General features: G+C 47.0%; 1 protein-coding gene across 1 annotated transcript in view; it reads left to right on the top strand.

Annotated features, from left to right (window-relative positions):
• Window positions 1-18259, top strand: part of Iqck (IQ motif containing K) — a 117696-nt gene that overhangs the window by 56491 nt on the left and 42946 nt on the right. The window contains exon 7 of the mRNA XM_047533134.1: window positions 61-145. Within this exon, the coding sequence (XP_047389090.1) occupies window positions 61-145 (85 nt within the window). The remainder of the gene's footprint in view (window positions 1-60; window positions 146-18259) is intronic.

The raw sequence follows: 18259 nt of genomic DNA, 5'->3' as shown, positions 1-18259 counted from the left end.
GTCATTGCTGGGGTGTGAGAGCGGATTCTCACGGGCATATGACCATTTATTGCTTTTCAGCCCGAGACCACCAGTCCCACTGTCCCTCCTGCTGACTGACATGGACGCAGCGATTGCTATTCAGTCCTTCTGGAGAGCCTATCTGGTAAGGGTCATGTGCAATTGTGCCATGTGACTTGAGGGGAATTCTTGTGACATGGAAGGCCCATGGGAAAACCCTCAGATGAATTGGAGACAGAGGCTACTGGAGTTCACATCCAGACCCCAGAAACAGGATTCTCTGTAAAATTGATCTTAAAGAGTAATTTAGAATTTTTACCAAAAATTTTGCAATTATCAGTAAAAGTTCCCTCCAGTTTTTCAAAGTTGGGTTGACTGGCCTGTATTGCCTACAATAATATTGCATATACACCAAGAGGAATACACTGTCATTTTAGAAAAAAATAATTCAGGTAAAACTAAAAAAAAAAAATTTTTTTAAGTCACTGATGACTCCAAGATCAAAAAGCAATCATAATTAACATTTAAAAAAATTTTTACAGACCACATTTTGATTCATTGTACACAAATGGGGTACATCATTTCATTTCTATGGTTGTACACGATGTAGATTCATACCATTCGTGTAATCAATCATACATGTACATAGGGTAATGATGTCTGTCTCATTCCACCATTTTTCATACCCCCCCCATTTCCCTCTATAACATTTTGGTGAAAACCTTAAAACTCTTAATACCTAGAATGATATATAAATACATGACATACAGAAAAATACCTTTTCTTTGGTAACTTGTATTTTCTAACCATTTTCCTATTTGGAACTTTGAGGTTGTCTCCAGATTTACTCTTGTAACAAATGCAATGCATAACTTTGTGTGGTCACATTTGGTCACTTGGTCATTTATTTATTAGGAGCACATTTGGTCATTTATATAGGGAGGAATTCTAAAAGTGGAATTTCTAGGTCAAAAGGTGAGTTCCTTTTTAAAGCTCCTGATCCATACTGTCATGTGGCCCTTTGGGAAGGATATCCTTTTAAAAATTATTGCCAAAGACATTTTAGCACCTATCTCATGCTAAGAAGTGGTGTACAGCATCTTCAGTTTGGTGGCGGGAGTGCGGGTGTTAGCAAGCTCCCAGGTAGACATGAAGTTTCTATTTCAGGTACTAATATGGCTCCGTCCAAGTCGGGCGGTGAGGCGTCAGTGGGATGAGTTTAGATTGATATCTTCAGTGGTGAACACTGCCACAGGTAATGGACCCAGTGGGCTTCCAGGGAGGCCAGAGGTTTCCACACTGAGCTAGGGTAGAGAAAGAGACAGATGAATACATTGGCAGTTGTCCATCTAGAAGTTTGCTTAACCCCAATGAGCAACAGTCAATCAATCAGCAAATATTTGTTATGTGCCCCTTAGTGGGACAGTGCCTGACCTCAGGAGCTTACTGCCCAGGGTGATATTATATAGACATTCCGCTCTTTGTGTGCCAGGCACATTCCTGAAACATGGGCTGAAGTCAAGTGAGAGGGTCAAACATTGAACTTGTACATGGAATTACAGTCGGTGCCTCAAACAGTTTACAAACCCCTGCTGTACCCTGTGATTTAGACCTGGTCTTTGACGATGTAGGTCTTCAGTAGTCTGCATGTATTTTATAAAAGTGGCCTTTTCCCTTCATAACTGAGCACCAGCAGGTGAGCTTAGGGTCCAGCAATGTCCAGCCGAGGTAAGAGAGCCCAGCCTCACATGCTTCTTGAGCTCTTTGTTGTTGTTCTGCATTTATGAGACTTATTACACTAGAGTCTGTCATTTTGTTTTTCTGATTTCAATTCCTTTTCATGAAATGACAATGGCAAACTGCACCTAAAACAGCAACTTTGTGACACTGTTTTTTTAAAGCAGCAAAGCCCTTTCTTTGAACCAAGTCATACCCCGAAGCTAGGTATGCCACAGGATGAGGGGACTTGTTCTGACCCTGGTTCCCCCATGTGGTGGGACCCCTCTACCTCTGTCCCTACAAACGTGGGGAGCTTGGGGGCCCAGTATAAAAACGATCTGTCAGACAGCTGAATTCAGCTCACCGTGCCAACATCAGCCCTGCCGTAGAAGATGTCAGAGTGGCTGCACATGGAGCTGGGCTGTGGACTGCCATCACAGCAGTTAGAGATGCCCCTCAGGGTGCATGTGACATTGAAGGGTCAGGGCGGACTGAGGGACGTGTGGCTGTCCAGGTCTAAGCCCCTCCTGTGCTGATCGTAACTGAAGAGGACCGAGGGCGAGCAGCAGATGGGTGTGAACCCAGGGGTGTTTAACCACTGAGCCACACCCGCAGCCCTTTTTTAAAATTTTTTTTATTTCGAGACAGGGTCTCACTAAGTTGCTCGGGGACTTGCTAAGTGGCTGAAGCTGGCCCCAGCCTCCCGAGCCACTGGGATTACCACACGCCCATCACTGGAAGGGCCAGATGTCTGGTGCGCAGTGACCTTGGGTGCCATCGTGGAAAGAGGGATCGGATCTCAGCTTTAAAGGAAGGGTGGGCACTGATATGTCAGCTACGACCAGCAGGGATCCCAGGGAGAGGAAGCACCTTAGGTGCGTCATGCATTTTTACTAAAACTGAGCGTCTGTGTTAGCACATCCACTCACATCCACATGGGAAACATCTGAAAGGAAACAGCCATCTGCAGGGTCACCCAACCCTTGGGGTGGCTGAGGAGAAGTGGGGAGACCAGCCTTGTAGGTACCGAACACATCGCTTTACAAGGAGAGTGTAGTGTGATTTTATTGAATTAAAATTAACTTAAGCCAGGGGTCGTCTCTGTGAATACAGATCAAGTAGTTGACAAAACCCAACATGGTTTTATGATAAAAAGGCGCCTCACACTGGGCATGTGGTAATCCCAGTGGCTCGGGAGGCTGGGGCCAGCTTCAGCCACTTAGCAAGTCCCCAGACAACAGTGAGACCCTGTCTCAAAATAAAAAAATTTAAAAAGGGCTGGGGATGTGGCTCAGTGGTTAAACACCCCTGGGTTCAAACCCTGGTACCAAAACCAAAACAAAACCACTCCACAAACTGGAACGAGCAGGGGATTTCTTGTGCTTGATAAAGCGTATCTATGAAAACGCCACAGCAAACATCATATTTAATGGTGAAAGACTGCATGGTTTCCCCTTGGGTTAGGAACAGGAGAAATATGTCCTTTCTTGTCACTTCAGTTTAAGGTGATGGTGGGGGTTCTAGCTAGAGAAATTAGACAAGAAAAAAGGCATGTGGATTGGAAAGGAAGAGGGAGAACTATCTCTAGTCATAGAAGTATGATTGTGTATATAGAAAATCCCAAGGAATTCACTAAAAAAAAAAAAGCCTTTTAGAAATAGTGAATGAGTTCTTAAGGGTGCAGGATAGAAGATTAATATACAGAAATTAACTGCAGCACTGAACAGAAATCAGCTCAACAATGAACAGAAGTCAACTCAACAATGAACAATCTGAAAATGAAAAGACAGTTGCATTTGCCACAGCATCAAAAAACAATATACTTAGGAATGGAATTTAACAAAGAGTGAAAGATCGCATATGAAAACTGCAAAATATTGAAAGATGTTGAAGGAGACCTAAACAAATAGAAAGACATGCGTGTTCATTGATCAGAAGACTCGATACTATAAAGATGGCCATTCTTCTGAAATTGATCTACAGATTTGAAATGATCCCAATCAAAATCCCAGCTGAGTTTTTTTTTTTTTTTTTTTTTTTTTAAAGAAATTGACAAGCACATCCTAAAATTCATAAGAAAATGCAAGGGACCCAAAATAGGCTTGAAAAAGAAGAACAAAGTAAGATGACCCACACTGCTCTATTTCAAAACTTATACAAAGCAACAGCAATCACTACGGCGTGGAACTAGCATAAGGATAAACAGACCAATGGAATAGAATTGCGAGTCCAGAAGTAATCCTTATGCTGGTAACAACTGCCTTCCAGCAAGTGCGCCAAGATGATTTAATGGGAAAAGAAGGCTTTTTTCCACAAATGGTGGTGGGACAGTTTAGATATCCATATGCGAAAGCAGGAAGTTAGACCCCTACTTCATACCATATGCAAAAACTAATTCAAAATTAAAGACTTAAAGTGCTAAGACTATAAAAAAAAAACTTAAAACATGGATATAAATTTTAACAATCTTGGATTAAGCAATAGTTTTATAGCAAAAAGAACAAGTGACAAAAGAAAAAATAGGTAAAGTGAACTTTACCAAAATTTAAAACGTGTACTTCAAAGGACACCAAATGAGTGAATGTCAACTCACAGAATGGGAGAAAATATTTGAAAATCTTATGTGAAATAAAGGCCTTATTTCCATCGTATACAAAGAATTCTCATAATCCAACAATAAAAACACAAATAAGCCAATTATAAAATTGACAAGATGCTTGAATAAACATATCTTCAAAGGATATATACAAGTGGTCAATAAGCACATGAAAAGATGCTCTCAGCACCTTTAGTCATCCTGAAATGCAAATCAAAGCCACAAAAGAGTGAGATGTCACTTCATACTGTAGAGCATGGTTAGAATCATGAGAACTCAGGACCTGGAACCTTCACGCACTGCTGATGGAAATGTCAAAACGGTGTGCCTACTTTGGAAAACTTGGCGGTTCCTCAAAGAGTTAAACAGAGTTTCTACTTTGTGACCCACAAATTCCACTCTTAGGTATATATTGAAGATAATGTTAAAAAAGGACTGGGGATGCAGCAAGCAGGTGCAAAGCCCTGGGTTTCATCCCCAGTACTAACATACACATATGCACACACAACACACACACATCTGTCCATGCAAACTCTCATATGTTTCTAAAAGCATTACTCATAATATCCAAAAAAGTTGAAAAATGTCTATCCAATTGACAAACAAACACAGCATGTTCATCTGATGGAATATTATTCAGCCTTTAAAAAGGAATGAAAATTCCGTTACATGCTACAAAATGGATGAACCTCAAAAACATGCTCAGTAAAAGGAACCAGAGACAAATGGATATTTGAATATTGTATGATTGCATTTAAATGGAATATCCACAATCTGGAAATCTGTAGACAGAAACGAGATCGGTGGTTGCCAGAGGCTGGAGAGAGGAGACGATTGGGAATGGCTGCCACTTGGCACAGGGCTTCTTCCTGGAATGAGTGAAGTGTCCTGGAAGTGGACAGTGGTGATGGCCGCACAGCCTTGTGGACGTGATGAGAGCTGCTGCGTTGGGAACTCTGAAAGGGTGAACTTCACAGCGTCGGAATCACAAGCACGTCGGGGAAGAAAGCGAAGCCGACCGTCGCTTTCCCTTTGGCCCTGTACTCCCTCAACGCAGGCTCCGGATTTCTGGATTTCTGGCCAGGTGTTGACAGTAAGAGAAACTCAGGCATGACCAGCAAGTGGGACTTTCGGGAATTCACAGAACTGGACCCTTAAAGTGCCCCTAACGTGGGCCACGCCCTCAAACCCCCTGCTCCGCTTGCAGGAAGTTGGTTTGCTCGAAATTAACCAGAGCCTTTACTTGCATTTTCTCAGTACCGTGAAAAAAAGTGCCATCTCCCACAAAGCGTGTGCGCGCGTGCGCGTGTGTGCGTGTGTGCGCGTGTGTGCGTGTGTGCGCGTGTGTGGTGGAGGACACGCAGCACGAAGCATGCCATCTTTTCAGTTTGTAGGTGCGCCGCGCGGCGGCTTTGGTACATTCACGGTGCGCTACAGCTGTCGCCACGATCTTTCCAGAACTTTCCTAAGCCAACGCTCTGTGCCCGTGAGACCCTCGCCCCATCCCTGCCCGGCTCAGGCAGCCACCCCCCGCGCTCGTCTCCGAGCTTGACCAGTGAAGGCGAGTCCTGCAGCGCCCGCCTGTCCTGCCGCCTGTTCACCCAGCGTCTGTCCCCAAGGCTCTTCCACAGTGTCCCACGTCAGGGCATCCTTGCTTTTCAAGGCTGATTCATCTTGCCACGCATTCTTTTTTTTTATTATTTAATTTTTTATATATTTTTATTTGTCCTTATTAGTCGCACATGACTGTGGAATGTCTTTGGACATGTCACGCACACGTGGAGTGTGACTTCGCGTTCTGGTGGTAGCATCACCCTGGCCGGGTAACCACACACCACACCGGACAGTCGCGCCTGGTTCCTTCCGCTGTCCCTCCTAGTCCCATTCCCTCTTGCCACAAATTCCTCAAATTCAGAAATCTGACATCATCGCTTGTCTAACAGCACTAGCCAGACGGCTCACGTACAGTGATATTTTAACCGGCTGCATTAACAGCAGGGTCACGTGGCAAGGAATGCTGCTGGCAGAGAACTGTGCTTGGGAGCCGTGTCTCTATGACGAGCTTTGTAAGGTCCCCGATGCGCGTTAGGACGCAGGGAGCGCTTCGTGCAAGCAGACGTTCTCGTTTCTTCTTTCAAAGCGCCAGGCTCGTGCTTGGGAAGGGAGAGCCTTCAACAGGCAAAGCTGCGTCTTTTCCCGATCCATTTGAGTCTCGTGAATGACATCTGGTCCTCTGACAGCTCTCCTTTCTGAGGTGTGATGGGTGGTAAGTCACAGCTGCTCTTCTGTCTGTGAAATCCGGATGCCTTGGGTAAAAACTGATCAAGAAAATTCTGCCCTCTCCAAGTTCAGATAAGGTTCCTGTGGCAACAGCGACTGAAATTTCCTTAATGATTGAGGAAGTGGGGACTAGAGAAGCCCCTGGATATTTGTTCTATCTGCATAAACACCTGGTGTCTATTATTTTTCTCTTTTGTTTTATTTTATTCTAACCCAGTTGGACACCTGGTGTCACAGTGTGAGCAAATCCCCTCCTCCCATCAGCTCTCCCTCCAGGCATCCTGACAACGGGAACCACAAAGGCCGAGGCCGTTACCCTTACCTGACGCACGTGCTGCATAGGTGGCTGTGGCAGCCCCTGGGTGGGCGTGCAGCGCCACACAATGCTTTCTTTTGGTACCAGGGACACTTAACCGCAGAGCCACATCCCCAGCCCTTTTTATTTTTTATTTTGAGACAGGGTCTTTCTAGATTGCTTATAGCCTCACTAGGTCACTGAGACTGGCCATGAACTTGCGATCCTCCTGCCTCAGCCTCCCGAACTACTGGGGTTACAGGTGTGTGCCACCTCGCCCAGCCAGAATTACACAATTTAAAAAAATGAAATGAAATAAAGCAATAAAAATAACATAAAATAAAAATCTTCAAGATTCTCTCTGTACTTGAGGATTGTGTATCTGTTCTACATCCTTGTACCCTTGTCTGTGGTGAGCTGACTTGGGTTAAGTGAGGGACCCCAAGGAGGAAGAGCTCAGTATAAGTGAAGGGTTCAAAGTCTGAGCCGGCTGGGCCGCCCCTGGCTGCAGGGACCTGGGCCAGCTGGAACACTGGAACATGCTCTCTCATGATGACCAGGGGACCTAAGTCAAGCCTGTCACCGGGCCATTCTGGGCCCCTCCCTGGAGTTGCTGGGCTGGAGCAGGTGTCTCTGCCCTGGGTCACCCAGACACCAGGCCATCAACAACCACCTCACCACTGGGAAGAGCCACAGAGAAGTGACCGCAGAGGCAAACAGGACCAAGGGACAGGGAAGAGGGGCTGGCCCCGTGGGCATTGTCTGGACACCTGATTCAGCTCAGCAGTGAACCCTCTTCAGGCTGGGTCTCCGTTGCTTACAACCCGGAGTCCTGGCAGTACAGTTCTCAATTAAGAGAAAGTGTCTAGGCAACTCATTAGTGGCACAGAAGAAGGTCATTGGCACAGAATAACAATCTGGGTCCACTCGTGCAGAGTAACCATGGTCAGTTACCCTGTCCCAGGGAGAGACTGTGGCCTTCCAGCTAGGGGACTGGCTGCGACTGGCAGGGGAGAAGCTGCTGCAAGGAGCAGATGTCTCTAAAACATGTCTGTGTGTGCATGTGTGTGTATGTGCATGTGCGTGTGCGTGCGTGTGTATGCATGTGAGTATGTGTGTGTGCACATGTGTGTGTATACGTGTGTGTGCATGTGAGTATGTGTGTGTGCATGCATGTGTGTGCATGTATGTGTGTGTGTGCATGTGCATGTGTGTGTGTGCATGTGCGTGTGTGTGCACACATGCACACAATGCATATCAGTTGTGAGAAAAAATACTGCAGATCATCTATTGGTTTTTCTCCTCTAGGATTTTTCCTGTTTATATAGGACATTTTTAAAAAATTTTTTTGCAAAATTAATTTTGATGGTAAACATTGTTTTGGCTGTTTTGTGTTCTGTCCTCTCTCCCTAATGACATATTGGAGGTAGCATTCTCTGTCAATGTACAAAGACCCACCTCACAGATTTTAATGCTTCTATGGTGTACAGGTTATATTTTAAAAATATTTTTGTTAGTGGTTGATGGACCTTTATTTTATTTACTTATTTATGTGTGGTGCTGAGACTCGAACCCAGTGCCTCATACATGCTGGGCAAGAGCTCTCGCACTGAGCCACAACCCCAGCCCCACACGTTATTCTTTAACGAAGACATTGAACCGTAACTTATTTAACCATAAGCAATTGGACATACTCATTTTCTTTCCTGTGTAAACTATCTTATGAAAAATATCCTTATTTCGTGTCTGCACACTTGTCTGACTTTTCCTGTAAGATCAATGACTGGCGGTGGAATTGATGGTGTCAAGAGGAAGCACCTTTTACCAGGCATGGAGACTCACACCCGTGATCCCAGCTACGCAGAGGCTGAGGCAGGAGGATTGCAGGTTCAAGGCCAGCCTGGGCAACTTAGTGAGACCCTGTCTCAAAGAAATGAAGAGGGCTAAGGATGTAGCTCAGTGGTACATGCGCCTGGGTTCAATTCCAAGCAATAGAGGGGGAAAAAATCCCCCTACCTTTTTAAACATTTTATTGCTAAGTTACCCTCTAGGGAGGCTAATTCAACCTCTAGACCTATCCATATGCTCATCAGCAGAGTATGTCCAAAGAGTAGCTTTCAATGGCATGCTGGAGAAAGGGAAGAAAAAGAGATTTGGAGCATGAAGCAGGACTGGGGAGGATAGTTTTTTTAAGTACATCATGCAGTAGAATATAAGGAGGAAGGTCCATGGTGTTCAGTTGTGTGGGTTGTACACTGCACAACTCTTTAGGACACCACTCAAAATCATACATAGCAGACCTCTGAGATTTTGAGAAGCCTGGAAATGGGTGACTGGCTATTTGTTACACCTTTCTGGTTTTGACCCCACTGCCCTTGGCAGCTCCTAACCTACAGGTGTATAAACCCCTACTGAGAGCTGGATGAGACCCTGGAAAGTACCCTGTGATACAATCTAGAAGCACTGCTGTATTGATCCAGAATCTGAGCGTTTTCTTCCTGAAATTGTGCAGGATCTTTTAGATTAGGTAAGACATAAACAATTAGCATTCAATAATATTGTAGTTATAAAATCAACGTTGGGCATTTAGTCAATGAGATTATTATTTAGATACTAAAAATAATGAACATAGGGCTTGATCACAAGATGGGAACTTCCCATAATATACTAAGTGAAAACAGAATAAACTGTTTTATGTGCAGATTGTTTATAATTATGTAAAAAAAATGAAGGACTATATATAGAAAGTAGGCTGGAAAGAAATACATAAATGTTTTTGGGGTTTTTTTAGTGGTAGGCTAGTGAGAGGGTAATTTTTTAAAAATATTTTTTGGAGATGTTGATGGACCTTTATTTTATTCATTTATTTCTATGTGGTGCTGAGGAGTGAACCCAGTGCCTCACACATGCTGGGCAAAGCGCTCTCCCACTGAGCCACAGCCCCAGCTCCGTAGGATAATGTTTTCACTCTCTAATTTTTTTATTTTCAAATTGTTTGAAAAGAATATATATTGTTTTTACACAGGAATAAAAAACTTTGTTTACATGAAGAGTTAGAAACCTGCATTCAGCCCTGGTAATTTTCCACCCTTTTCTTCTTTTGTTAAAATCTTAGGACTTCCTACGTGTATGTGTGTTTATCTAAATATGCAAAAGAAACCCACTATTCAGAACGCATTCACTGTTTCATTTTAATCCAGTTGTCAATGTACTCAGTTCATTCTGTATTTTCAAAAGCATCTTGTTTTCTACTTTGTAATCTTCCTGACTGTTTCGATCTGTGGTTTTGGCCGTGTGCACACACCTCCAGTGCCAGCCGTGGGGGAGGCTGAGGCAGGAGAATCTCTTGGGCCCAGGAGTTTAAGGCAACACAGCCAGACCCAGTCTCAAAATACAGAACAAGGGCTGGGGATGTAGCTCCGTGGAAGAGCGCTGGCCTAGCAGGCCCAAGGCCCTGGTTCAATCCCCAGCACCACAGGGGAAAAAACAAACAAACAGAAAGAAAGAGAAGGGCTTAGGCTCAAACAATATATTCCATTGTGAAGAACTTTGGTTCATTTGTCTGTGAGCCTCCTGTTGGGAGTGTTAGAAAGGACAGCCTCAAGTTTCCAGGAGAGCGGTTAGTCCCCAGGCTCAGAGAAGCCCTTCGCGCCTTCGCACATGGTTGGACTTCGCTGGAGAAGCACAATGCATCTGGGGAAGGACAGTCCAGCAGGCAGAGCCTGCTAAGAACCCTGAATGAAGAGTGTGGGTGTCAAGTGTGTTTCCATTTAACTCTGTTCTTCCTAGAAAGCTGCTCCCTGCTCTCTGGAGAAGACCCGACCCACACAGTTAGGTGGAAGATGGACGGGGACCACAGCCCAGGAGAAGGCCCTGGGGACTGGAGAGGGCGCTCAGAGGACGCAAAGGAGTTCCTCCTGTAACTTTTCTGCAGAAAGCAGAAATTCCAGCTTAGCAGAAATTCTGCACTGAGAGGAAGGAAAGTGTGTTCCACACCAGGCAGCTGGCTGGGCAAGAGAGCGTGACGGTTTTTAAGTTGTGTGTGTGTGTGTGTGTGTGTGTGTGTGTGTGTGTAGGGGGGAAGGTCACTTGAGGTCTTCTTCGTCCCTAGCCTTTACCTTCTTGTTCTTGGCGTCAGAGCCAAATGGAAAGTCTCATTTTATCCCTCCCGTGTAAAACATGCCCACATCCACTCACTAACACTGTGAGCTCTTGAAGCAGGTGGGCTGGTTTGAATCCCAGCATCTGAGGTTATCGCCCACCTTGGGCAGGTTATTGGACTTCTGAACCATGACTTCCTGTCTATAAAATGGGCATAGTGATGGTTCCTGCCTTTGAAGGTTGAATCAGATGGTTAGTTCACATAAAGGACTGGGCACAGAGCCAGGCGCATTGTAAATCCACAGTCATTTGCCATCATTATTACTATTATTGTTGGTGGTGGTTCAGATTTTCTTAATAGGTCATCTGTTATGGTTTGGATATAAGGTGTCCCCCAAAAGCTCATGTGTGAGACAAGGAAGGATGCTCGGAGGTGAAATGATCAGGTTATAAGGGCATAACCTAATCAGTGGATTAATCCACTTGAATGGATTAGTTGGGTGGTAAGTGTAGGCAAATAGTGTGTGGCTGGAGGAAGTAGGTCACTGGGGGCAGGCCTTTAGGGTTTATATCTTGTCCCTGGTGAGTGGCGCTCTCTCTCTGCTTCCTGGCCGCCATGTCCTGAGCTGCTTTCTCTGCCATTCCCTTCCGCCATGCTGTTCTGCCTCACTTCAGACCCAGAGCTATGGAGTTGGCCAACCACGGACTGAACCGCTGAAACCAGGAGCCAAAACAAACTTTTCCTCTTCCATGTTGCTCTCGTCAGGTGTTTTGGTCACAGCAGTGAAAATCTGACTAAAACAGCATCTTTTAAACAGCCAACTCCTTGCAGTTCCTCAATGACACTCAGCTGGCTCCTGTCTCAGGGCCTTTGCACTTACTATTTGTCTTTATACCTGCGACCTGTCAGTCCTGGTGCCTTCCCTCACTTCATTGGGGTTCTTCTTGGGTGTCTCTCTTTGGTCACCCCTTCTAAAATAGCACCCTCTGGTCACCTTGCATCTCTTACTCTGCTTTATTTCCTTCACCTACCTGACATGATATTAGATAGTCACTTGTTTGTCTAGGGAACAGAGATTGCTTGACTTGCTAGTTTCTGAAGCCCCGCCCCCTGGAACAGTGTCTGACACATAGTAGGTGCTTACAATTTTTTAAATGAGTGACTGAATTCCTTAAATGTTCTCCCCGTGAGGGCGTCTGAGAAGGAAAAAGAGCAAGCCTCGGCTGTGCAGGCACTGGAGCCTGGACCCTTGGGGGGAGCTGCTTATGCACCAGCACCCCTGACCTCAGCAGCTGTGCTCCTTCGTCTCCCAGAGACTGCTCTTGAGAAATGTGTGTCCATTTTTATCTTTGGCATTTGTGAACAGCTCCTCACCAAACCTTGCGACGTGAAGAAAGGAAGTGAGCTGTTGGAAGTCTTGACCTTTGAGCGGCATCGCCATGAAAACAAGAGCTCAGAAGTCCATCTGTGTATTGGACAGGAATGATGGACGGTCCTTCAGAGGCTGATATCTGCTGGCAGGGGGCAGATTCTGCCAGCAAGACTCAGACGTGGTACAGCACAAAAGGAACACCAAAAACGGGGGGTCGCTTCGAATCACCCCCCATTCTGTGGGTATATAGCTACTCTCAGCCTCAGAGGGGCTGCCATATCCTGGCAACCTCATGAGCTGTCGCCTGGGTAGCTGCTGGGAATCCCCTAGGGAAGGAGGTGTCCTCTCCGGGGGCCTCTTGCTGTTTGCTGACCCTGGGACATAATAATTTCATTGCCTATTTCCTACCATGTTACCTTCTCGACCAGAAAATTCAAGTCCGAAGAGATCTTTCCGTAGGCCGTCTCAGACAGGTTTTTGAAACCCACATACTTGACATTGGTTTCGAATGCTTTATAACACGTACAAGTGTTTCTCAGTTGTTAGGGAGGTCAGCGTTTCCTGCCTGAGTGAGTCCCACTGAACGAGAAGAATGACATTCCCCAGCTTCTCAACAACGTGGAAGCCTAGTGTATGTAGTCTGAGGTACAGACGTACAGACATCAGGTGCCAGCACTTGGTGTGGGATGTCGCCACCCTTCTGTCACCCCACTCCGAAACTCCTGCCTCCCACTGACACCTGATGTCATCAGTTCATAGACAAACAGGTCCTGAGGGTCTGGCCAAGCCCAAAACAGAGCGCAATGGAAACAAAACTCTTCCATGCCACGAGGAAGCCTGAGAAGCTATAACAAGGAAAACGAAAATATTGAGAATATTTAAATATTAAGAAGAGCAAAATCTAACCCAGTGCAGTCGTGCTAACCAGTAATACCAGTGACTCAGGAGGCCAAGGCAGGAGGATCCCAAGTTTGAGACCAGCCTGGGTAATTTGCTGAGATGCTGTCTCAAAATTTAAAAAATAAAAAGGAGTGGGCAGGTAGGTCAGTGGTAAAGGGCCTCTGGGTTCAATCCCCAGTGCCACCCCCTCCCCCGCCAAAATAGCAAGATCTGATGTTTGGGTACATTTCTGTGTGCCAGGCACTTCACGAAGCACGCGCTACCACTATCTCACGTGCAGATGAGGAAACCATTTTATTTAAACGTGGCGACACCCAAGACAGTGTTCTGCAAACTGAGGATGCACAGTGCACGGCTCCACAGGAACGGTGACAGAGCGATGTCCTTCCTACTGGCTCTAAAGACCAGAGGAAAGGCGGAGTCTTCCTGTCCACTTTATGTGGTCGTCAGAAGGTGGCTTGTGTGTGAAGGAGCCACTGAGATGCTGGCGACAGGGGGGGAAGCGGGATGAGCAGGTTCCCCCTGGAGACCGCAGTGGGGCCACCGCTTCAGGGCCACCGCCTGGCCTTGCAGACCACACTGGTCCCCAGGATGGGTTAAGTCAGCACACTGGTCAGGAGCGGAGCAGGCAGAGGCGTGGCACTGGTGACCCCACTTCAGAGCCACTCAGCGGCCGGTCCCCGGATTGGGATGAGCGAGGACAGGGCCCCCGCCACTGGCAAATATGAAACAAGATGCCACTTGGGACCATGTTTGGCCACCTCTGATCATACTGTGAGCAGCACCACGGCAGTTTGGTAGGAAGGCCATCTCGGGATGAAGACGTCCACTGATGTGTGTAAGGAGAAGGAGCAGACTCAGGTCGTGGGAGACGGTTCAGCGTGAGCAGACCTGGGCACACCTGTGATCCCAGCCTCTGCAGCTCGAGGCAGGAGGATTGTAAGTTCAAGGTCAGCCTGGGCACTTGAGCAAGACCATGTCTCAAAATACAAAATTAAAAGAGCAGCGGATGTAGCTCAGGGGTTGGCACCTGCCCATCATGTGCAAGGCTCTGGGGTCACGCCTCAGCACGGCATGTGCACGCACACACACACACACACACACAAAAAAAAAAAAAAAATTCTATAAGGACATATCTATTAGATTTACAGATTTGATATATTCAAATGTGCTATCAATATACAATATGACAATATGCATGAAGTAAAACGGGAGCTTGTTCATCTCCTTTCCTGGCCTATCCCAAAACCTATTTCTCAGATGAAACCACTATTAAGAACCAGGTGTGTGCCTTTTTCCGTTTTTCCTTTGTGTATTTGACCATTTAGGTATAGTATGTTGTTTGTCGTTTGGACGTACAAGATGCATTTCTTTTTATGAATATGTGCCCTCACTAGGTAGCCATTTAGCCGCCTCTCTGTTGGTTTGGCCCAGAGGTAGCATCCCACATCCGCCCACGTGGATCTGTTCTGGATATTTGTAGCTGAGGGCAAACAGACCACCACGTAGCTGATGGGAAGGGAGTTGGACGAACATTTCTCATTCAGCATCCTGCAGCCCAAAGCCCCAGATGCAGGGCTGGAGAATCCTCTCGGCGTTGCTCTCCACGTTTATTTCCTCACGAAGTCCCTTGAACCGGTGCCTTTCCCTTCTGCTCTCTCCTGTGTTTGGCTTCCTGGTTTTGCTGATCTGCTGCGCCGCTTGCCCGGGCTTCCTCTTCCTCCTTTCCAGAGGGCGCGGCCGCTGCAGCTGCTCCAGCCGGGGACTGGGGCACATTTCCTCCCTTTGTGTGGCCCTCCAGCCACCTCTGGGCTTTTCCTGCCTCTCGGGACAGCAGCCCAACCAGGTGAGCTGGTGTCATTTAGAGCAGCACTTCCGCTCACAGGCAGGGGTCGATTGTCCTTTCTGGCTGGCTTCTGATACAACCTAGGTGAGGACAGATGGCCCCTGGCACAGAGACAACAGAAACAGCTTGATGTGAGTCACATTTTCCTGGTGAATACTACGCTGCCTAGAAATGCTGTCGAAGACAAAGTTTGTACTTTGCAATTTTTTTTGTTTGTTTGTTTGCAATGTTTTGGGCTAATTTGGAGGCAGTACAGCACCATGGTAAAGGAGCGACTTTTACAGTTAGATCAACGCAGTCATTGGTATTTATCCACTCGTATCTATTGAGTGCCTACTACGTGGCAGGCAGGTGCGCCTCCTCCTGGGCAGTGGGCGTGCCTGAGGGAGTAAGACCAAGTCCCTGCCCTCATGGGGTTTCCCTTCTTGCAATACAAATAAAGAAGCGTCGAGAAGTCTGTCAATTAGGGAGGTTAAGTGGTAGCTCAGTGCATAGCACATGCTCAGCATTCGAGGGGCCCTGGGTGGGATCCCCAGCACCACTAGAATTAAAAATTAAAAAGTGGGTCAGCCAGCTACAGGCATAATCATGGCGCCCAATAAACCACCCCAAAATTTACAATACGATCTTCATCTTGCTTGTCTGCAGACCAGTCCGCTTTCACCTGCTCTGGGCCGGGCAGGCTCTGTCACAGGCTCCGGGCTGTGGGGTTCTGTTTGGTTCCATTCAGGTCCTTCATCCTTCTGAGATCAGCAGGCTACCAGGGGCCTAGCCTCTGCACGGGAGACGTTGAATGCTCTCAGAGAGGTGAGCAAAACTCACGGGCCTCTGGAGGCCGAGGCTGGGAGTCAGCATTGGCCACTTCCACGCACACAGCCCATTGGCCAAAGCAAGTCACATGGCCAAACAGTGTTAACGGGCAGGGAATTGTACTCCTTGCTGAATAATTATCCCCAGTAGTAGATATGATGAAATGAAATAAAGCAAATTAAAGGGCTAGAGAACAACGGAGACTACTATTTTAGGTGGTAAGGTGGTTTGGGAGAGCCCTCTGGAAAGGTGTTGGGAGAGACCTGAATGAAGTTCATTCTAGGCAGAGGGGAAAGCATGGCGAGATGAGTTGAGGACCAGTAAGAGGGTCAGTGTGGCTGATGGACGTGAGCGGGAGGTGAGGGGAAGGGAGGCAAGAAAGTATTGAGGAACCAGATCCTTCAGTGTCAAATGGGCTCTTTCAGCAGGATGATGAAACTGGATTTTATTCTAATTCTGATGAGAGGTAATGAGACGGCTTCAAGCAGAGGAGTCACGTGATCGAAGTGACTTTTCTTCAGGAATCTGTGGTAGTTGACATCCACAGTGACTCCCCAATAGTGTCCCCCACCTAGTATTCACATTTCTTCAGAGTCCCTTCCCACATTGTAAGAGAAAATGGCAGACATACTGGTGTGCCACTTCTAAGATTAGTAGTTTTCCTTGCTGTCGCTCTGTTTCCGGGACCATTCGCTGTGAGGGAGGCCAGGCACCATGTCTTGAACAGCCCTGTGGAGAAATCTGCATAATGAGCAACTGAGGCTGCCAACCAGTGGCCATGTGAATGAGCCTAGTGGATCCTCTGGCCCAGTTCAGCCGGTAGATGATGCTGGGCTCCACGGACAGCCTAACTGGAAGCTCGGGGGAGACCCTGAGCAGGAACCACCTAGCTCAGCTGCTCCTGGGTTCCTGACTCTCAGGCACTGTGGCGCTCTTGTTTCAGGCTGTCAGGTTTGGAGACTGATGTTTCTTATGCAGCGATGGAAACCAATGCAATAAATGAAGTTGCTGTCAAGAGAGCAGATTGCAGGAGGATAAAAGAAGCAGGGAGAGCTAAAATGTAGCTCAGTGGTAGAGTACTTGCCTACCAAACCCTTGGGTTCAATCCCCATGCTGGAAAAAACAAAAACAAAACCCCACTACAGTGTATCTGCATGCTCGCTACTCAAACTGTGGTCCACAGACGAGTGGCATCGTCATCATCTGGTGACTGATTGGAAATGTAGAATCTGAGTCCCCCCCACCCCAACTCCTGAATCAAGATCCTAACAAGACCCCTGGGAGAGTCTTGACTTGCTAAAGTTTGAGAAGCAACACTGTAGATGACTCTCTGGGTAACAGAGATGCCAGGATGCAGATCTGGATCCTAGCTTGCCAACCCCCTGACCTTGGACAAATTACTTAATTTTCCTAAGCCTCAGTTTCCTTTCCTGTAAAATGGGAACGATAGCGGCACTTCCCTCTAAGGTTTACACACAAGGGTGTAAGTGAAGGGGTGCGTGTCAGTCCGCAGCACAGTGCCGGGCACATGGCTGAGGCCTGGGAACTGCTGGCTTTTTCTTAACTTGCTCTGACCCATGCATTTGCTTCTCGGAGACTATATTCTGATCATATCCTGATGCTCTTCCTTAAAGGCTGTTTTTATTCCCTGTCCAAGAAAATCCTGTTTTTGTTTTTGTTTTTTCAAAATGCCCTTGAGCTCATCACAAAACTTTTGTCTGTTGCCCAGCATGATTCCAGCCATACCCCAGAACCAAGGCGCCTGGTTTCCACGGCCAGTGTCCAGGCCCAGTTCTTAAGGCAATTTCAGCTGCCCAGCTGGCTGAAATAGGCCAGAGCACTATAAATAAGGATTCAGAGCACGCCCCTTCCCTTCCCCCACCTGCTCCTGCTGCTCCTGCCCGGATGTACCCTGGGTCATAGCTGTGAGCACAGAAAATGCTTTTGCCAACTTACCAGGCCATCAGCACCCCCTTATTTGCCTAGTCACAGCGTACCCCAAATATGAGATGAAAGGTGACAGATCAGACTCCAGGTTGACCCCCGGCCGCCGAGGGTCCTCCACCGTCCTGCCTCCCTCACCACGCAGCCTTGCGTCGGCATTGAACTTCTCTGAGCCTGGCCTTCCTGCTCTGTAAAGTGTGACTGATGCTAACGGTGAGTTCTAGTCCCTAGGTCACTGTGAGGAACGAGTGAGGAAGCCACCCCTGAGCAGGTCTAGCCCAGAATTTGCAGGGCCCAGCGTGAAATGAAAAGGCAGGGTCCTTGTTCAAAGTCACTGAGAATTTCTAGATGGTGACAGCAGAGTGTAAATAAGCGTGAGGCCTTTCTACAGGCAG

The sequence above is a fragment of the Sciurus carolinensis genome, chromosome 18 (genome assembly GCF_902686445.1).
Source record: "Sciurus carolinensis chromosome 18, mSciCar1.2, whole genome shotgun sequence".
Lineage (NCBI taxonomy): Eukaryota > Metazoa > Chordata > Mammalia > Rodentia > Sciuridae > Sciurus > Sciurus carolinensis.
This window is presented reverse-complemented; position numbering and strand designations above follow the sequence as displayed.